General features: G+C 45.1%; 8 protein-coding genes across 10 annotated transcripts; 5 read left to right on the top strand and 3 right to left on the bottom strand.

Moving 5' to 3' along the window:
• Positions 1 to 1,679: 1,679 nt before the first annotated feature.
• On the top strand, positions 1,680 to 2,450 carry LOC120894046 (nucleoside diphosphate kinase 6-like). The gene is made up of 3 exons (XM_040296394.1): positions 1,680 to 1,933; positions 2,011 to 2,171; positions 2,240 to 2,450. Exons 1-3 carry the CDS (start codon positions 1,734 to 1,736, stop codon positions 2,296 to 2,298), a joined length of 420 nt encoding a protein of 139 aa, XP_040152328.1. The 5' UTR covers positions 1,680 to 1,733; the 3' UTR covers positions 2,299 to 2,450.
• Positions 2,451 to 3,903: 1,453 nt separating this feature from the next.
• Positions 3,904 to 5,842, top strand: LOC120898485 (NSFL1 cofactor p47). Its single transcript, XM_040304409.1, has 3 exons — positions 3,904 to 4,212; positions 4,289 to 4,431; positions 4,504 to 5,842. The coding sequence occupies exons 1-3, from the start codon at positions 4,111 to 4,113 to the stop codon at positions 5,444 to 5,446; spliced, it is 1,188 nt and encodes a 395-aa protein (XP_040160343.1). The 5' UTR covers positions 3,904 to 4,110; the 3' UTR covers positions 5,447 to 5,842.
• Positions 5,843 to 6,104: 262 nt separating this feature from the next.
• Positions 6,105 to 7,412, bottom strand: LOC120898487 (PRA1 family protein 3). Of its 3 annotated transcripts, none has more exons than XM_040304411.1 (3): positions 7,278 to 7,412; positions 6,657 to 7,149; positions 6,105 to 6,582 (listed from the first exon to the last, which is right to left on the bottom strand). In XM_040304411.1, the coding sequence occupies exons 1-3, from the start codon at positions 7,386 to 7,388 to the stop codon at positions 6,446 to 6,448; spliced, it is 741 nt and encodes a 246-aa protein (XP_040160345.1). In that variant the 5' UTR covers positions 7,389 to 7,412; the 3' UTR covers positions 6,105 to 6,445. The 3 variants fall into 3 exon arrangements, with proteins under 3 accessions (XP_040160345.1, XP_040160347.1, XP_040160346.1); XM_040304413.1 differs by having other exon boundaries at positions 6,657 to 7,170; positions 7,278 to 7,390; XM_040304412.1 differs by having other exon boundaries at positions 6,657 to 7,223; positions 7,278 to 7,388.
• A 70-nt stretch (positions 7,413 to 7,482) lies between these two features.
• Positions 7,483 to 10,105, top strand: LOC120898484. Its single transcript, XM_040304407.1, has one exon. The coding sequence runs from the start codon at positions 8,028 to 8,030 to the stop codon at positions 9,324 to 9,326; it is 1,299 nt and encodes a 432-aa protein (XP_040160341.1). The 5' UTR covers positions 7,483 to 8,027; the 3' UTR covers positions 9,327 to 10,105.
• Positions 10,106 to 10,543: 438 nt separating this feature from the next.
• LOC120898483 (RNA polymerase II subunit A C-terminal domain phosphatase) lies at positions 10,544 to 13,601 on the top strand. Its single transcript, XM_040304406.1, has 4 exons — positions 10,544 to 10,797; positions 10,981 to 11,269; positions 11,336 to 12,899; positions 12,999 to 13,601. Exons 1-4 carry the CDS (start codon positions 10,577 to 10,579, stop codon positions 13,535 to 13,537), a joined length of 2,613 nt encoding a protein of 870 aa, XP_040160340.1. The 5' UTR covers positions 10,544 to 10,576; the 3' UTR covers positions 13,538 to 13,601.
• Positions 13,602 to 13,659: 58 nt separating this feature from the next.
• LOC120898489 (28S ribosomal protein S17, mitochondrial) lies at positions 13,660 to 14,416 on the bottom strand. The gene is made up of 2 exons (XM_040304415.1): positions 14,186 to 14,416; positions 13,660 to 14,115 (listed from the first exon to the last, which is right to left on the bottom strand). Exons 1-2 carry the CDS (start codon positions 14,291 to 14,293, stop codon positions 13,756 to 13,758), a joined length of 468 nt encoding a protein of 155 aa, XP_040160349.1. The 5' UTR covers positions 14,294 to 14,416; the 3' UTR covers positions 13,660 to 13,755.
• Positions 14,417 to 14,634: 218 nt separating this feature from the next.
• On the top strand, positions 14,635 to 18,396 carry LOC120898488 (polyadenylate-binding protein 2). Its single transcript, XM_040304414.1, has 5 exons — positions 14,635 to 14,771; positions 14,977 to 15,068; positions 16,294 to 16,835; positions 16,905 to 17,017; positions 17,719 to 18,396. The coding sequence occupies exons 2-4, from the start codon at positions 14,988 to 14,990 to the stop codon at positions 16,945 to 16,947; spliced, it is 666 nt and encodes a 221-aa protein (XP_040160348.1). The 5' UTR covers positions 14,635 to 14,771; positions 14,977 to 14,987; the 3' UTR covers positions 16,948 to 17,017; positions 17,719 to 18,396.
• A 115-nt stretch (positions 18,397 to 18,511) lies between these two features.
• LOC120898486 (SAGA-associated factor 29) lies at positions 18,512 to 20,009 on the bottom strand. Its single transcript, XM_040304410.1, has 2 exons — positions 19,715 to 20,009; positions 18,512 to 19,642 (listed from the first exon to the last, which is right to left on the bottom strand). The coding sequence occupies exons 1-2, from the start codon at positions 19,751 to 19,753 to the stop codon at positions 18,815 to 18,817; spliced, it is 867 nt and encodes a 288-aa protein (XP_040160344.1). The 5' UTR covers positions 19,754 to 20,009; the 3' UTR covers positions 18,512 to 18,814.
• Between the last annotated feature and the right edge of the window lie 16 nt (positions 20,010 to 20,025).

The following is a 20,025-nucleotide window of genomic DNA, read 5'->3' as shown; positions in this document are numbered from 1 at the left end:
AGGAAGCGGCGGGAGTATTGATGGCTTGAAAATTAAAATTGAATTTGTAACGATTTGCTCGCGGGTGGGAAGAACTCCTTATTTCAGGATGTCCTTCTGGAACAAAGCACTAAAGGAAGAGATGGTTCATTGCGCAACATGGCTGCAACATACTGCGCGTTAGGTGAGACAACCGTGCGCACTGCATTTAGTCGGATCAGCATCAACTGCAGAATGATCCACAATGAAACTATGCTTACTGTTGCGTGCCCAAGAGGGCTCAAAAGATTCTGACTGTATCTATCAAGAATGATGGCGATATCTACCATGTGATGCTATCACCGTACTATGGTGCTGATTAAGAACAACCACGTTATAATTAAGGACATGTCAAATTAAAAGCAAAATCTGAAAGATGTGGGGCTTCAAGAGTAATTAAAGTAGTTTGCCAGTAAACGTGAATTTAGTTAATTGATCTGGAAAGGCTATAACAGTGTTAAACCATTCTTTTCTATAACAGTATAGATTGGAATATTAGAACTACACCGTCGAAATAGCAATGTGAGGGAATATGTTCACTGTTGAAATTTGATGTTTTGCACAACATTAACAATTGTCTCATACACAAATACCAATTCCATTCAATACTTCAAAACCAGTTTCAGGATAGTAAAATAAAATTTTGATGGCGTTTTTGGAAATGAGCCTCATGAAATTAAAGACCAAGCAAATTTACATTGAAATTGTTCTAAGCATCTATTACTTATTACCTAACGTATGAAACATAAGTCGAAAAAAATAGTAGAAATGGAATTCGAACCTTGTGCGATATCATATTTTTGTAGTTCAATCTTACATTTATGGGCATAAAAAACACAAAATGGATTGAAGCAGAAGTGAGCATTTCAAAAAATTTATGTTTTTAAATACGCAATTGAGATTGGATCTAAACATGTTGTATATGTGTTAGCGGCACCCTAATTTTTTAATCCACTGCACATCAATACGTTATTCAATTAACACGTTGTAGAGGTTACTACTTAGCTATTCTTTCCAAAAAATCACGCCGATAATTTAAAAATAAAAATAAAAAATTATACATTTGTGTACAGAGGCATGGAACGTATCAGTTCGATTGAAAATAAGTAGGAATGCAGCTACTGAACCTTCTATTTTATCAAAATGGCCATAAAACTCGCCAATCATGATTATCATTGTTATTACTTACAAGTGTTAGTAAATAAGATTCATTGGTACTTTACGTGCGTAACAAATAGCCTTAATTTTTAACACCAGTTAAAAATAATTACAAAATTGCGTGACTTGGTTTTCAAAGGTTATTTAAGATTTAAGATTTACATCAGTATGGCTCAAAAGTAGCCTCATCGATATTTTACGGTTCTGCAATGTACAGTAAGAACTGTCCAGGAAGTTATAAGGTTAACACATTTGTAAGAACAAATAAGAACAAATAGGTGTTTGAGTTATGGTTGTTGCCACTGAACGTGTAGAGTTTAAAAATAATTCGAAATTTGAGGACATCCGGTAGATTTTACCGGGCCTTAACTAGTAATTATTAAATTTGTTAAAATGAAAATTAACGGAAAATCGGAATGATTGGTTCAATTGTCCTTGACGTTTATGAAATATTTCACCGCGTCACAAACGTCGCATCAACTGTGGCATTTCTTGTTTGTAAACAAAGTGAGCCGGGCATCGAAATCGCGTTGTCTGCAGCAGCGAATCGCAACGAAATGATAACTTTAGCAATCGTAAAACCCCACTGCCTCAAAAATCCTATCGCTTACCAAACAATACAGCAAATGCTGATAGAAAGCGGCTTAAAGGTAGTGGCAAGAAAGCGGATAAATCTCTCCCGGGATGAGGCGGAAAAGTTCTACGAGGAGCATAGGAATAAATTCTTCTTCCGACGTCTAGTATCACTTATGACCAGGTACGGCGCACAGAGAATATTTAGAATAATAAGTGACCCTTTAATGAAGTAGTATTCTTCCCTTCATTCATTTCAAGTGGACCGTCCGAAGTGGTATTACTGTCAGGGAATGATGCAATTCAGCAGTGGCGCAATCTGATGGGTCCTACAAAAGTCCTCAAGTCGGTATATTCACACCCGGCATGCATTCGCAGTTGTTTCGGTTTAACAGACACACGAAACGCTACGCATGGATCAGGTATGCGCAAGCAAATAATATTGCCTCGAGGAATTACATAACAAATGCATGTTGTTTTCATGTTTCAGATTCGGAACAATCGGTGATGATTGAGAGACAATTCTTTTTCGGTGACGCTACCCAATAAAAGTTATGTATCGGCTCCGATTTTTTCCAACAGTTAAAGTGTCTGCGTAATATGTTCGCTTACTATTTGCATTGAATAATATGCAACACATAGTCAAAATTTGTAAAATACGATACAGAGAACCAAAAATATATCTACATATTAAGAATTAACACGCCTTTCGATTTAATAATAACTGTGTTGTGATAACAGTATTTTTAAACTAAATATTTAGCACCATAATAACTGCTGGGAAAGTATAGATACGTAGTTCTCACCAAACCATTTGAAAAAATGTATTTTCAATGCAAATCACTAGTAAAACACTTTCATTAATCTGACGATATTCTCGTAGCTATACAGAATGATCGCTCTCTCGTTCCTTTCGTCTTCCCGTTTAACTTCAGTCTTTCGTAGTTGCTACACTGAGACGCGTACACAAAATATTCCTTAAATGAATTCCCTGGATAGTTTTTTAAGTACCTCACAATATTCACGAATTCGCTGTTAATTTCAAATAATTCACGCCATAAACAGTAGCTTTCCTTTTTTCAATAACCACAACCGCGAAAAAAAGCTGTTTCAGAAGCTCACCAACGCTCCAAATCGGTGCGATTTTTCCTCGCTGGCGATCCTTTTTGTAAGGCGTTGTGGGGTTTTTTGAGGGTTCAAGATGGCCGCCAAAAAGATCGCGCTGGTGTGCGATTGTGTTGATGGACAAAACGAAATGGCCAACAAAATAAATACACTCCACCACTCCTTCACCTTCCCCCTCACTAATCCCCTGTAGTCCTATATCCCAAGCGCCACAGATTAAGGTTAAACGACTGGAAAATTAAATATCCATAGAAGAAAAAAAACCGAAGTCTCCCTAGCTTCATTGGTTTGCACAATAGATGGCGTATTACAACTCATCAGTATATTGCTGTCCTTTTCTTGCATTGTTTTTCGACAAGTTTCATCTAATCATAACGTATATAGCCTTATAACTTTTCGAGAAAAAATCTATATGAATGGTCGTGTGGTCAGATCCCAGCCATACAACAGTACATAGGGAATGAGAAAGCTCTCCTCCAAGCGAAGAAGCTCAACTGGTTGGGTGTCCCACCAACAGATGGCGCCACCAACTTTTTTTTGCTATTTTTAGAATGCTTGAGTCGTTTGCCGTCTGCTAAACGAAGTCTTTCTATATTCCGTTTAGGTTGAGAGCTTGAGTCGTTTAGAACCCGTTTAGTGGTCGTTTAGTGGATTTGTGGCACTTGGAATTTAATTACATTTGTACTAAACTGTACCCGATTCCGATGCAAATAATTGAACAAAATTGCGCACATTAAATTTAGTCATCCACCAAGTTTGTCTACGTTTTTCACGCGTTCATATGCGCGAAAGAGATAGAATGAAACAACGAGCGAGAACATACACACCTCGGTATGATGCACGTAGATTGTCACCAACACAACGAAAGACATATGAACAAAGGTGGACGAAGTATTTGAAGTGATGTGAAGAGGGAGGCACAAAAGCACACTTTGAAACAAACCCTGTAGGCAAGTAAAGAAAGGGTAGAGAAAATGAGCGAGATGAAGCGATAATCGAACGTCAAAAACCCTCGCCATGTTGAACGGGTGTCGGGCGGAATGACAAACAGAAATGCAGTTGTTGCCAGTTCCGAGTTTGTTGCGTTCGCTTTGCAAAATATATTCCACAAAATAACTTCATTTCGTTTCCCCCCGGATTGTGCGTTTTCTGTATCCTTGGTAACTAAAAGTATCTGAAAAGCAGCGCCATTGTCTTGGATAAATAATTCGTGTCGAAGCGCCTGAATCTCGCACCATGTCCAGCAACAACGAGCAGGTCAAACAATTCGCACAGATTACCGGTGCTACGGAGGAACGAGCGAAGTTTTTCGTCGATGCCGCCAACGGAGAATTGCAGGTAAGTGAGCATAGTGCGTTTCATTGGCGATTTTCGATGAAGCAAACATCCTGTCCTTGTTTCGTTCCCGGTGCAGGTTGCGCTGAGCAACTTTTACGAGGGCGAGAACGAGGATGCTGACATTTCCGACGAAGAAAATCCGCCGGCGGAGCCTGCGTCGATCCAATTCGCTCGTGCAGAAAAGGCGAAGGCAAAGAAAGCACCAAAGCCACAGTCAAAGTAAGTAACGCAGCATCGAATGGCGGAGAAGATGATAATGGTTCTCTCTCTCGCTCTCTCTCTCTTTTGTAGCATTGCAACTCTCCATACACTACATTCGTCCTCGTCGGAAGATGAAGAAGAACAGGGCCAGGCATTCTATGCCGGTGGCTCAGAACGTTCCGGTCAGCAGGTGCTAGGACCGCCGCGAAAGAATCCGATCAAGGATTACGTGTCGGAAATCTTCCGTTCCGCGCAGCAAGGTAATCTGGAAACGTTTGACCCTTCCGAGGAAAGCGGCGGCTCCAGTTGGTCGCTGTATGCCGGCACTGGCTACCGTCTCGGCCAAACGGAAGACGATCATCAGGAAGTGACACCACGCGGGGCACGAACGGCCGCATCGTCCAGCTCGCAGAATCTGGAAGTCGTAACGCTGACGTTGTGGCGTCAGGGATTCGTCATCAACGATGGGGAGTTGCGCTTGTACGAGGATCCGGCCAACCGCGAGTTTTTCGAATCCATCACCCGGGGCGAAATACCAGAGGAGCTACGATCGAAGGGACAGACAATGTTCCGCGTCGATCTGAAGGACAACCGTCACGAGGAGTACGTGAAGCGTAGCAAGCCGTTCAAAGCGTTCGGTGGTTCCGGCCAAACGCTCGGTAGCCCTGTTCCACCGATGGCAACGGCCAGCAGCAGCAGCAGCAGCAGTGGCGGCACTAGCAGTAGCGCCAAGGCAAGCGGAAGCAATGAAGAAAATGAAAAGCGTGCCGCGGAAGAGCTTGCCCTAGACAGTGCTCAACCTACCACGATGCTGCAAATACGACTGATCGATGGAAGCCGCCTGTCGGCCCGGTTCAACCAAGCGCACACCGTAGAACACGTGCGCCGTTACATCGTCAACGCTAGGCCGCAGTATGGCGCGCAGAACTTTGCGCTCATGACAACCTTCCCGAGCAAGGAGCTGAGCGATGGCGCGCAAACGCTGAAGGATGCGGGACTGCTGAATGCGGCAATATTGCAGCGTCTGAATTAGTCCGCTTTGCCGAGAAAGGAAGGAGAAGAGGTTACAGGAGAAATAATAAGCTTCATGAAGAATTTTCCGCAGCAGTACTCTCCAGATGTCCCTGTCTGCTCACAACACTTTATATTAGTAAGCTCCATTTTGGTGGAACGATAATTAGAGTTATAACAATTTGATCCAATGAATTCATCATATTTCCCAATCAACACCTTTATTCAATCGCGTTGCCATTGGCAGCCTGATCAGCCTACGTCGTTTCCACACGCGAGCAGAAGATCTGCATGCGATACCGATGATGCGCAGACCGATTCCCTAATGTTTGAGAAACTGATTGTGATAAATCTGATGATAATTTGTATCGTTGCGGCCTGTGGAAATAAACGTCTAAAACGGTGTATGGGAAATCAATTCCTCGGCTGATGGGTGGCATTTTTCTCAGCGAATGATGGATGACATGTGTGACGCGGCAAGGCAAGAGGCGGATAAACTTCCACGTAATTCTGTGTAATTCGAGAATACTATGTGTGTGTGCGTGTGTGTGTGGTTGCTCGTGATTCATCTTAATTAACCACGTTAGATGGTGCACCAGCTGATGCAATCCAGCGCATCGAATAGGAACATTCAGAACTCTCCTATTACGTACTGCGTATTGGTAAAAAAAAACGCAACGTTATTTTAATCTTATTTTATTCAGAGCAAAAGAGAAACACTATGATCGGTCGATACATTTTGTTTTGTTTTGACTAGCAGCTTCACAATGGGACGTGTAATGTATTGTTTTATACAAGCATTCGATACTCTCAATATGCGTAGCAACCAACCCCTTCTCTGTTCGCTCATTCAGTGCCATTCTTGATTGAACGTTTTGCAAAATTGTTGTTAATGGCGGAAATGGTAATAAAAACACACTCGAATTATCGCCTCACGAGAAAAAGCAAAATAAATGTTCTCTCCCGTGCACGAGACGAGACCGTTTCTACCGTCCACACTCACTGGATAAGTATTTAATGTTTAGAATGCCGTTGGCATCAAACCCATTGCTTCGAGGAATTGTCCCATCGGAGATTGCTTCACGCCGACAATTTCCACTGCATTGGTGATTTTGTTCTTAATATTTCTCAGCCGCAACGATGCATGCACGAAGGTTACTAGAAGAAAGAAGGAAAATTTAAATCATTTTGATACGTTCTGTTTGTGAGCTCTATAATGAACGGTTACTCACGCGAGAAAGGCAGCAGTATGGCAAATGCTACAATGAGTACGGAATCAAACAGGTACAGTACCAGATAGCTGCCGGCCACAGTGCCCGCCAGCACAGCCCACTTGTTCGGCTGCTGGTTTGGGTCGGCCCCGACGGAGCGGCGTGCGTCCTGGGCGAAGAATCGTACAAACACGTACACGAGCGCCACAATGATGGTGAGCCCGAGCAGCACCTTCATCGGGTGGATCAGGCCAACGAGCAGAAAGACGGCCGCACTCATCAGGAAGTAGTTGGTTTGGTAGTAGAGCAAATTGTTCACCACCCTGTTGCCCCACTTTTCCCAGTCCTGGAAGTTGGGCAGCTGAAAGCGAGCCGACTCTAGCAGAAAGTCGCTCAGCGAACGAAGCGGTGCCAGATGCAGATTGTCCAGCGAGCCCGTACCCTGCGTGGTAGTCATCTTGGGAGGTGGTACACGTAAGTGCAGTGCAATATCCGCGTTCGCCACTCGACACCACTGCAACAAACAATATCAAATCTTCGGCCACAAAATCAATGAACGGAACAGCCACAGCACAGCGATGGGGAAGGCTAAAAATATCTCAATCCAAGAGTCTGGCAGGGAACGGTCGACGGCTTACTTACCGATCCGCACTTCTTCTTGCGTTTATTATTGTTGTACGGACCGACAAAAGCCCACTTGCACAATTTTTGCGTGAGTTGGTCGTTTAGAATAATTTGACAGAATGATATCATTCTTGTTTTTGCACTTCACGCTACACTGCATCAATACGCAATACGTACAGAAGAACGGGTTTCGGCATTGGGGACAAACATATCTCTTTATGCTCTCGGGGATGTAAACAATATTTTTATTAAATCATAATAGCATATTCGTACATTTTCTATAATATTAAAAGATTCACGTGCGCTTCGTACAACCGAATCTGTGTAAAATTTAAATTGTACTGTACCGACAACTGTTTGCTCGACTGTAGCCGCTGGCTGTCAAACCTCGAAATAGACACAATCCCGGATAGAGAAAAATCAAAACAAAAATAACACAATTCCAGAGAGAAAATCGGTGCCGTGTTTGCGAGCCGCGCGCAGTTACGCCGTTTAAATTGGCACGCCGTCTCTACCCCAAACACACCCAGCAATCGATGGGTAGTGTTGGCAGCTAAGAGAAGACGATCCTGTGCACAGGATAGGCAAAAAGGGGCTGTTCCGGCAAACCGTGTCACAGGTAGTGTGTGCGTGTGTGACCACAGCGCTAGTAGCCAGAGCAGTCCAGGCAGCGCCGTAGCAACGACGAGCAAAGGTCGCAAACCTCGTGGCAGGCAGTGGTGCTGTGCTGCTGCTGCTACGCATCGTCACCTTTCGCGCTTTACCGCAATGCGTAAGTACCAGCAGCTGGCGCTGGTGCTGCTGTCGGTAACCTGCGTCGTGATACTGCTGGTGTACAAAAGCGAAAACAACCGGCTCAAGTACGTGCTCGAGGTGGTCAACATATTCGGGCGGAACGATGCGGCCAGCCTGATACGCATCGATAACAGCACCCGGTTGCACAGCTCTCCGTACGATTTCGACAGTCCGCTGCCGGCCTGGCAGCGGCTCGGCGATGGCTTTTACGTGTACTCGTCGTTCTGGCAGAAGAACGAGCTGGCCGCCGGCGGCACGGTCATCAGCATAGCGGTCGGGCTCGAGCATGCAGCGGTCAATTTCAAATGCCAAATACAGCACGGCACGGGGGACGTTGCGACCGGCAAGCTGCATTTCGTGCGGCTCGACCACCCTACCGGCTCGATCAAGGCGCCCAACAGTGAGGTGTTCGTCGTGTACAAGCTGCTCTGCAAGGTGGCTCGAGATTTCGGCCAGCCGACCGAGGTCATATACACCGACACGGCGCAATCCATCAAGCGGTACGTTCCGCTGCGGGTGCTGGAGAGCCGATCGGTGCAGCAAAAGATGACCATGACGGCCTGCGTCGACATGACCGACTATCTCGAGCTGGAGGAAGAGTTTCGCATGCCCTCCGCTGTGCTGCAGTACTTCCTGCACCACCAAATAGTAGGCGTGGAAGACTTCATCGTGTACAACAGCAATGCGCTGAACGGTGCGACCGCTTCGCTGCTGTACAGCCACGGCATCAAAATCAATCTGCTGCCGTACAACTTCCCGTTCGATTTGGCCGACAGGCACCAGAACCGGCTGCTCATCGAAATGGACTGCCTGATGCGCAACTACAATGCGGCCAAGCTGACGTACATCGGTGCGATCAACGAGTATCTCTATCCCAGCTCCCGGCTGCGCGTCAACAACCAGTTTCTGAAGTACGCCTGGAAAGTGTCCAGCGACGTGTCGCGCTTTTCCATCGCCAGCCGGTCGGTGTGCATTGACAAGCGGAAGAAAATATTTTCCGACAACCTGCTGTACGACGTGGATGTCGCCATGACCAACCCAACCGAACGGCCGTTTCAAGTGTACAAGCCGCAAGACTACAACCGTACGGCTGGCACGCCGGATTTCGTGAAAACGCTCGACGTAGACCGATCCCTGCTCTTTGTCCATCGGTACGGAGGGAAATGTAGCAGCAAAACGAACCTGCACGACTGGACTGTCAGCCTGCAGCCGGACTTTCTGCAATACGTGACGGATGTGGGTCGCGAGCTGAACAAACTGATCTTCCGATAAGCTCGCCAACCTCTGTGCACCAACGGTGCCTAAGAAAAGGAACAGGATGAGGGGCCGCGGTGATATATTTGTACCTTTCCTCTAGAGGCCGCAGCAGAATAATGGAAGCGTACACAGCTGACTGTTAGGACGATTCGCTCAAAATGATACGAGATACTGGTGGGAGGAACGCAAAATCACAGACACATACACACACCGGGATACGGTGGTCTAGGAAGCATTTTCGGAATGGTTTCGATAAGTAAGCAATATTCCCATTTTCCCTGCAGCTGGGTAGGGTTTGTTGGAACGTTTCTTTAAATAAGCCATTAGCATTACTAAGCCTCGTGGTTTAGCAATTCGTTTTCTATCACACTAAGCTAAATATCTCCTTTCGGCTCGATTATCTATTACTACTAAGGGGTCACATCTTCGATCACCGTTCACAGGATACAGGTTGGATGGTTTGAGGAATATCAAAAAACAACAAAAAAAAGCAGAAAGTAGATGCAAAACCCCCCATTACATGATAGATCTCGATAGGCAAACTATAGCTTGTAAGTAATTTTTAGAGAGAGAAAAAAAAACAAGTTAGAGATAACGTATCGAACTCCGTGCTCAGAAATGGTGCAGTTTTTAGCGACACTGAAGAACAATAATTATTCAATCAATCAAAGAAACAAACAGAACTCTTCTCTTTCTTCTTAACTAAACCAAACGTATTTGATCTTACCGTACGGATATATTGAGCAGCATCCAAACGATATCAATTTATTCAATAAAAGTTCAACGGAAACCTATCTATGCGTATTAGAAATTAAACTTAATAGTTTTCATTTTATATTGCGTATATTTATCCTGATGGATGGCGGCATTTAGCAGCTTCATCAATACTTCTGCTGCTAACGGTCACTTTTGTAGCTCAAGTTATTACCAGCATTCTTTTTCTGCCTTATCCTAGACATGCTGGATTAATTATTTATTTATTTATTGTCCCGGCCATATAAAGATTTTTCAATGCATAATTTAATGAAGTAAACCAAAAGGCCGAAGTCTCGCCGGTCATGCTTTGTACGCAAAATACAACATAATAGCAAAGGTTTTATTTTTTATTTTTTGAAATCGGTTCCTCAGTGTTGATTTTGCCACTCAAGGGTTAATTGACACACACGCACGTACTGCATCACGCTTTGGTGTTGCTGGCAGCCCTGTGCTGTCAGAACGTCACCATTTCGTCGAGCATTTCTGGCAGGGGCGAAAAGTGACAAAAAATGGCCGATGCAAATCAAAACATCATTTGCGCTCCGGACGATTGTGCGATAAAAATTAGCAAATGGAAAGTGCGTGAAGGTTTTCCGGTGACCAGCGGCAGCATTATACTGTTCTACGAGCAGCTGGATGGAAGCGACAAGGAAGTGAAGCGCTTGAAGGCCACAAAAAGTGGCGTCGTAAAGAGGCGCCTAGCACGAGAAGGCGCAACTGTGGCGAAAGGGTAAGCGTGCACCATCCATCGATTATGCGGATCGATGAAATCGATGTACCGAGCTATTCGTGTGTGTGTGTGGTATTGCGTGTAGATGTATGGGTGGAAGCGCTGATGGAAGTGCGGCGGGTTTGGAAGTGTTTGATCGATTGTTATTGTTGATGTTTGATTGTGTGTTGTTGATTTTTGCAGCAAGCCGGTACTCGAGCTTGGACAATGCAGCCACACGACGGTGATCAAGGACATGTGCGCCGACTGTGGGGCCGATTTGCGCCAGGATGAGCCCAGCAGCAGCAGCTCCAAGGCCTCCGTGCCGATGATACATTCGGTGCCGGAGCTGAAGGTGACGGAAACGTTGGCCAAAAAGCTCGGCCAAGCCGACACCGAGAGGCTGCTGAGTGACAGGAAGTTGGTGCTACTGGTGGATCTCGATCAGACGCTCATTCACACCACGAACGATAATGTGCCAAACAACCTGAAGGTAAGATCGGTTTGATGTACGCATCGAGCGCAGCCTAATTCCGTCCCAACCTACCCACTCTTGCAGGACGTTTATCACTTTCAACTGTACGGCCCCAACTCGCCCTGGTATCACACGCGGCTCCGGCCGGGTGCGTTGGAGTTTTTGGCCAAAATGCATCCATACTACGAGCTACACATATGTACCTTCGGAGCACGCAACTACGCGCACATGATCGCACAATTCCTCGACAAGGACGGTAACTTTTTCTCCCATCGCATCCTCTCGCGCGACGAGTGTTTCAACGCGACCAGCAAGACGGACAACCTGAAGGCGCTGTTCCCGTGCGGTGACTCGATGGTGTGCATCATCGACGACCGCGAGGACGTGTGGAACATGGCGTCGAACTTGATACAGGTGAAGCCGTACCATTTCTTTCGCCACACGGGCGACATAAACGCCCCACCCGGCATGTCCAAGAACGAGCTGGATGGGAAGGGTGTGGACTTTAAGGAGCTGATGAGTCAGTCCCAGAAGGGGAAGAAATCGAAAGAGGCAGACGATGAAGGACGCCCGCCGACGCCCAAACTACAAGCGTCGACAGGCGGTGGAAAGCAGCAACCGTGCGAGAAAAGCATGCCCGAGCACGTGCTGGACGATAACGCAGAGGAGGAGGACGAGTCGACGGCGGCGGTAGAGAAATCGAATCCAGAGGATACTAGCGACAAAGGGGAAGCAACAGCTACTAAAGACGAAAAAGAGGCGGTGGAAGATGCAGTTCCGACCAGTACGGACAATTCCTGTACTGTAGAGGATGGGAAAGAAAAAGAAATTGAGTCAAAAGAGAACGAGGCCACCGCAAAGCAGGAAAGTGATGCTGGAAAAGAGACGAGAGAAGGGGAAGCCGAAAATGAGGAGCAACCACAAGAACATCAGACACCAGATATGAAAGTAAAAGCGGAAACCGAAGCAGAAACAGACGCAACAGCAGAAACAGACGTAACAGCAAAAACAGAGGCAAAAGCAGAAACCGAAACAGAAACAGAGGCAAAAGCTGAACCAGAAGAGAACGCAGACGTAGCTGAGCAGGTAGACAAAATCACAACCGAAAGCGATGGGAAATCGAAAGCTGCTGCCAAAGAGGAGAACAGTTCGGCCAGAAATACGAAACAGGAAAAGGAACTGATCGAGCTGGAAGATCCGGACGATTATTTACTCTACCTCGAGCACATTCTGCTGAAAATTCACGAAACATTCTACGAAGAGTACGACAAGTCGAAGACCATTTCCGATCTGAAGCAGCTTATACCGCAGGTGAAGGCGCGCGTTCTCGTCGGGGCGAAGCTCTGCTTCTCCGGTCTAATACCGAACAATGTGAAGCTGGAGCAGAGCAAAGCGTACCTGATCGCACGCAGTCTCGGTGCGGCGGTTACCCAGAACCTGGAACCAACGACGACGCATCTGGTGGCGGTTACGATCGGTACCTCCAAGGTGAACAATGCTCGCAAAAATCCCAAAATTAAAATCGTCACCCCCGAGTGGCTGTGGTCGTGTGCGGAACGGTGGGAACACGTGGAGGAGCTGCTGTATCCGCTGAAAGCGTCGAATCCGGCCAAAATGCGACAGCCACCACCACACTGTCACAGTCCAGGTAAGAAGAGTGGGAAAAGTGATGGCGACAGGAAGGATTGGCGTTAACTTTGGTTTTAACTTTTATTTCTTATTTTTTTGTGTTTCATTCGTTGCATAGAGCATGCGGTTAATTACGGTGCTGTGGTCAAGTCGCGGGAAGAGCCCAAGTTCATGGACACGGTCAATCCACTGCTGAGCTTTTCGAACGACGATCTCGATGCGATGAACAACGATTTCGACGACTTTTTCGAGTCGGACGATAGCAGCAGCGACGACGAGCCGGTCGACATAGAAAACCCTCCGATGGAGAAGGCACTGCGGAAGCGGAAGCGGGTCGAAGAGATTGAAACCAACCGGGGGCGTCACAACATCTTCCGGAAGCGGGTGGAGGAGGAACAGGAAAAGGAGGAGAACAGACGCATCCTGAAGTACGACAATCCGGAGAACAATGACGAAAACAGTCAAACCAACGCGTCGTCCGAGGATGAGGACGAGAGTCCAAGCGCAAAGTTCCGGCGGGGTGAGAATCTACCATCCGACCTGGACATGGGATCGAACAGCGAGGGAAGCGACGAGCCGATCGACGACGTGGACGACGGAGACTGGAATATGATGGGAGCAGCACTGGAGCGGGAATTTCTGGGGCTAGACGATTAGACCGTTCTCGGAAGCTGCGACTGGAAGGAGGTTGAGAATAAAAATACATTCAGTATCAACTGTACCATCCGTCTTACGGTGCAACGTTTCTCTTCTCGGTTCAACACTGTTAAGCTAAAGGATGAATTACAGGACCGGGTCCTATAACAACACTACTGTACATAATTTATTCATAATGCAGCACGGGGTGCGGTGGTTCGATGCTTAAACACTAACTTTTACACTGCAAATGGTTGATCTTTGCCGTCCTCGTGGTACTTGATGTACGTTTCTCCGTGCGTAAAATCGCGCGTACCCTCCAGCCGACCACGCGGCGGTGCGTTGGCGTAGTCAAACGCATCCTTCGATTTGCCGAACAACCGATTCGCTTCCTCAATATCCTCGCGGTATTTGCCCACGACCACCTTCTTGCCCGTGATCGGGTCGGTAATGTCGCCCAGCGGGTACACGATCTCTTCCACGGTGTGCGAAATGAGCCGTGTAAGCCTTTCGGGCAGCTCCTTGATCAGCACGATGTCGCCCGTTTTGCACCGCTTGTCCGGATCGTGGGCAAAGTAAAACTCATCCTTTTTGAAGTACTAAAGGCGGAAAAATACAACCGAGTGAGCAACGCTTTTGGCCTTATGCAATCTTTGGTCCCATACCAACCATGTTCAGATTCGTGTCCAGCTCCATTCGTCGCACTCGTATTTTGGATGCGTTCACCTTAACACATGGCACTACTTGCCCCAACAGCATTGCTACACGGCTAGCCATCGTGTTTGGAAGTAAGCGTGCGGCGTGCGAGCACAAATGTGGATGGAATTGGGACCGGATTTATTTATTGTTTTTAGTTACAATGCTTCCAAAACCACACACACCGGCAAGATTGTCATTGTCAACATGTTGCCAAGGTATATAGATATGCCAGCTTCTTTTTTCGTATTATCTTTTGAAGTTATTTTTGCAAAATGTATAAAAAAAGAACTGAATCTGAGCCGTCAACCCGTGACATCTTTTAAATAGATTTATTTTATATTTTGAAATTATTTGGCGATTTATTTGGCCACCGGCAAATGATGGCTGTCATATCAGTCGCGACAGCTGTCAAACACTTCTCTTTCGTTCACGTCATTCGACATTGTTGCCTGGCAGAGCGCAGTGATTTGTGTTGATAAAATTCCAATTTCCTGCAATTAAAATACCTTCAATCACATTCCCTATTATTCTAAAAGAATAGCCGACTAGCTTTAAAGTAAGTGCAGCTGTGGGTCGTGTTGGAAAATGTGTAATTTCCCCCCTACGGCCGAAACATCTTCGTTCGCCAGCGAGAGGTCCGCCATTTTGAAAAGCAAAAGACGGCGTTACCGCTTATGTCCGGCTCCCGATGTTGTGCTGGTTGAAACGCGTTCGTGCAGGAATATAATTGTATTCAAAGTTTCATCACTCTGCCTTTCCAGTTTCCTCCGACATGGCTGATGATAGTTTGCTAAACGATTCGAACCTAGCTACGCTGGGAAGCAACGACGATGAAGCCGAGCTCCTGATCGAGGTTAGTGCCGTTTCCAATGAATTCATTCCCTCCTTCCAGCTTTAGCGCTGCTACCACCAGTTGTTTCCGCCGCCAACCTGTTCATCGTTCATTCGCTAGGTGGTTGGTAGCCGCTTCGGCTTTCTGTCCGAGCGGCAACCTTTTTCTATTATTTGCATCTTTTGGGTAAATACGATTTAACGTATAAATTACATTTTATACGGTCTTTGTAAAAATGTGCATTTACTGCTCTCGAGTAAATAGGAGTGTCCTGCCGGCACCTTCTCTTGTTTTTGCTTGGATGATTTTATGACTTTACGTGGATATTTAACAGGCGCAGGCAGGTACAGTCAGATAGTCAATCCTTGCTACGGGGGGACGGTCCATTGTAGAATTGAACCCACGACTGGTATTTTATTATATTGCACGATGCGTCAGTATCTACACTCTGCAATTAAATAGAAAATTCGTATGCTGTACTTGAAATGTGTTCGAAGCTAACATACCAGTTGTTTCCTTATAAATCTGTTGAACAAATATTTTTTTCCAACAAAATTATTCACTGGGAATGATTCAAAATAAGCTAAAACGATTTCAATAATTTTGTAATAATTTTACTAAAAGAAAACAAACTGTCCAGAGTTGAACAAAGGTTTTTCTTGTATTTCTCAAACAGTGTTTGGATTTTTAATCATTTCTTTTCACACATCCCCAAAGAGAAGATCGGAATAAGCACCGCCAAAAGCCAAAATGCATAAAGAAAACAAAAATTGGGAGACATGTAAAGAACTAAATTTATAAAACCAGTATAGCAAATATGATAGTTCAAAAATACCTTGCGAATCCGTATTTTGTTCAGTCAAGAGGTAGTATAAAGGCAAAAATAAGGTGCCTACTTCTAGTGATACCATTGCTTATCAACGTAAAAAATCTTATCCATTTTCTGAGAACTAAAAAACTGAAGCGGCACGGCTCTTGTACCGTACCACCAGATTAGCAAAAGCTTGTTCTTTAAAAGATATCATTCTCGGATTTTATTATCTGTAATGCTACGTTCGATTTTTCGTCAAAAATGAAAAGTGAAATTAAAAGTCTGTTACATTTAGTCTGAAGCATTACATTGAGAAGAAAGCATTATAATTATTTTTACCTGTCGCACAGAGTTAGTTGAACTGATATAAAATCACAGTATTTTTTGCCATATTGGCTTTGCTTTAATCATTTTGTCTTTTCTTCATGTTTGCAGGACGATTATCTAAAAGGTTCGGAAATGCAGATCGACCCAGAGCTGGAAGCCATCAAGGCACGGGTGAAAGAAATGGAAGAGGAGGCAGAAAAATTGAAGCAGCTGCAGTCGGAAGTCACGAAACAGATGACCTTGGGTTCGCCCACCGGCTCGACGCCCATGCTGACGGCGGAGGAAAAGGCCGAGGTGGACAATCGGTCCATTTACGTGGGAAACGTCGATTACGGTGCGACTGCCGAAGAGCTGGAAGCCCATTTCCATGGCTGTGGAGCGATTAATCGAGTTACGATTCTCTGCAACAAAGCCGACGGCCACCCGAAGGGCTTTGCGTACATTGAGTTCGGGTCGAAGGAATTTGTGGAGACAGCGCTCGCTATGAACGAAACACTATTCCGGGGCCGACAGATCAAGGTGAACCCTAAGCGCACCAACCGTCCGGGAATGTGCCAAACCAATCGGTTTCCCCGAGGCGTACGCGGACGTGCCGCCAGGGTGTCCAGGGCTTGCTGCTACGGTGCGCACCGTGGTACCAGGAGACCGATGTAAGTAGCTCGAGGCGTCCAGTGGAATGCTCAGTACGATAATACTATATTTCTGGTGTTTCCTTCCAGTCGTGGTTACCGAGGCCGTGCGACGTATTATGCACCTTATTAATTGGTGATATTTCCTGAATCTAGAAGTATAGCCGCGCACTAGATGTTACGTCGATTAGCTAAACTTAGGGGTAAGTAGATTTTCACCATCTGCTCGCTATCACTTCTGTATCCATTTTACCCTATTCTTGCGATAATGTTCAAAGCACTTCATCTTCTCACGATCAGTTCCGGTTGAAAATAAGTAGTTAGTGAACAAATTTAACTCCTGAGTAGTACTTTTTTAATCAGTTTTGTGTTAAATATTATCAATTTTCTGGTAAAGTTTATTCTTATTTTGCCTTAAATGCATGTTTAATCGCTTTAAAGCATATTTCAAGAAGATTATAGCGACATTGTTATGACTTTTTGTTTGTATATACTTTTATATTAACCGTATTTAGTTACAGTATTAGCTTGCAACTCGTAGAAACATTATACAAAGTAGTTTATACATTTGAATTACTGCAATTCTCGACAGACTCAACAGACTTTTCTGAACTTTGCAGAATCGCAGAATTTTAAGTGAAAATATAGCACAAGTAGAAACGTAGAGTTTGATTTGCAACTTAGTCACTTGGTCACTTGTAAACGTGTTAATCAATTCAGCAGTTTGCCAGCGCCAGTTCCTGGGACAACATTTCATTTCCCGTTCAGTCCTTCGTTATCATAACAATAGGGTTTCATTTGGTACATTTTTGTCTCTATACTTGGTTTATGTTCCCTTGTGTAGTAGTATATTGCTTCGTTATGTTTAGATAAACATTACCCCCTTTTTGTCTAATTTTTGCAGATAATAAAATTTATATGATATTTTTCAAAAAACATTATTTGTCTTCATCGCAACTCAAAAAAAAAAAAACGCGCGCTTGAAAAGATGATGCAGCCTAAATGGCCGCGCATGCGCGCAAAAGACGCAAAAAACATTCAAATACACATCCACAACAGCAGAAATAATGTTTTTTGAAACCAAGAAGAGAAGCAGAAGAGACTCCGCATGGTGGGAAAAAGAAAGTGTCCCAACAAAAGAAAAAAAAATATAAAAGATCCACTACACAGATTTACAAAACACCATGGCTAAAAATAATAAGGAAAAAGAGGAAACTCCGCATCAAAAGAGAAAAGAAGAAAAAACACACAAAACAAATGAAAGGAGCAAAAAATAAGTCCTTTCAAAAAATATGTGTATATGCTAAAGATGCCATCTGCAGAAAATATGGTAATAAAAAAATACAATGTGCAAAAACAACAGACACATAAAAAAGAAACAAAACGGCGCAATGAAGTAAAGGAAAAATAATCTTAAAACAAAATAAAAAAAATGGCACTATCCTCTCGAACTCAACAGAAAAGAAATGAACAGCAATATATAATATATATAAAGATGAATCAACAGAAAAAGGCGCCTGCAAATAATGAAAATGAACTGAAGATGAAGAACAAAAGAGATAATAAAGAGAATGAATGAATACATCGTTAGTAATCTTTTCTTACCACCACCCCGAAAGTAATGGTTTGTAATTATGTTCGTTGTTTGATTTTTGTTTTCATTTCTATTTATCATTCACGAATTAGTGAGTATCATATCGGTATGATGCATTTTTGTTTTATTATTTTATCTTCAATGCATAAATAGTAAGCAGTAGCATGAACGAATGAGAATGGGTCTAAAAGGGTGCGTCTTCGAACATTTTCTCCGTCACACACTCTTGCTTCGTATTGGCCAACACCGTCGTCATGGTGTTGGCAGTGCCTCCCGCTCTCGCCTGATTACAGTTGGTGGTGGCAGCTGTATAATTTCCGAAAACGAAATTTGGACAGGAAGCCGCAGGGACTGGGCCGTGTGAAACGACTGGCTGCGCTTGCACCGCTTGCTGCTGTTGCGGTTGTCAAGAGGTGGTTTTCTTGTTCTGCTTGATCGCAATCACGTATCGCTGCGCGACAAACAGAGGCGGCGAGTACCCGTCCGGGTATGTTGGATCTTCGAACAGCACCTCGTACTCCTCGTTTGCCGTCTGGGGCAGCTGATTAATGATGGCTTTGTAGAAGCAGGTCGTCTGCGGGTAGAGCGCCATGACGGTGGTACCCTTGGGGAACAGCGCCTGTCCATCGGTCTCCGGGTTGGCTCGCATCAGCGGCAGTGGCACGATCCGGCGACGACTCAGCACGTGGCGATCTTTCTGCTCCTCGTCGATATCGTCCACCTCGTACTTGCTGGTGGAGGACACATACTGCACCACCTCGGCCAATATCCAGTTCTCTTCGCCCTCCTCGCTCTTCACCAGCGCCGCTACCATGTCGCCCGGTTTGGCAATGTAGCTGCTGTCCGCCGGGATCGATCCGCACAGGTGAGGTATCTTTTCGCCCGGCTTGCTGACGAACAGCGGCAATGTTTGGGCGGAGATCTGCAGCATCTTCATCAAAGCACCGCGGCGAATGGTCTCCTTGTTGCCGGCATTGCGGGCCTGGATGCGGCGTTCGTTGCGTATGTTTCTGATGTCCTGAATCTTTGCCAGCGCCTGCCGTATCAGTGCTTCCTCCTGTATCGCATCCTGTAGGCCTACTTTGTACAGCGTTTTGAGCTTGTGGTTCAGGGCCGGTGATTTGTCCTCGCTCGACATCTTGGTTAAGCGCATTACGTTGTTGATGTTGGTTTCGTTACGTTTGCGCTCCGTTTCTATTTCGCAGACTAGTGTTTTGAGTGATTTGAGCCTTTCCTGCAAGCATTGGGGAGTCGTTAGCGGGGGGATGTTGCGTTATCAAAACGATAGAATACAAAGGAAACATACCTGCACTTGCAACATTGCTTGTTCCGCCGTTAAAGGCATGGCTGCACTGTGTTGTTTTGTTACTTCACGAAAACAGTACCCCCGCACGCAAAGTTAGCCAATGGCGAGTTCTAATGCAATGGCGTTTTGCGACTCTTAAAAAGCTTTATTTTATCTTAACACTAGAAACATTCACTGTGATTAGTTGATTTCGTCAATTTAAATGCAGAATCACTATCGCAATTGAAGAGGAATGATATAAACAAAGCTATTGTCGATGTTTACTTTCCAGACTCATTCGCACCTTTGGTATACCAATTTCCACAAAACTG

Source organism: Anopheles arabiensis, chromosome 2, assembly GCF_016920715.1.
Source record: "Anopheles arabiensis isolate DONGOLA chromosome 2, AaraD3, whole genome shotgun sequence".
Lineage (NCBI taxonomy): Eukaryota > Metazoa > Arthropoda > Insecta > Diptera > Culicidae > Anopheles > Anopheles arabiensis.
The sequence above is the reverse complement of the archived record's forward strand: the minus strand, read 5'-3'. Positions and strand labels throughout refer to the sequence as shown.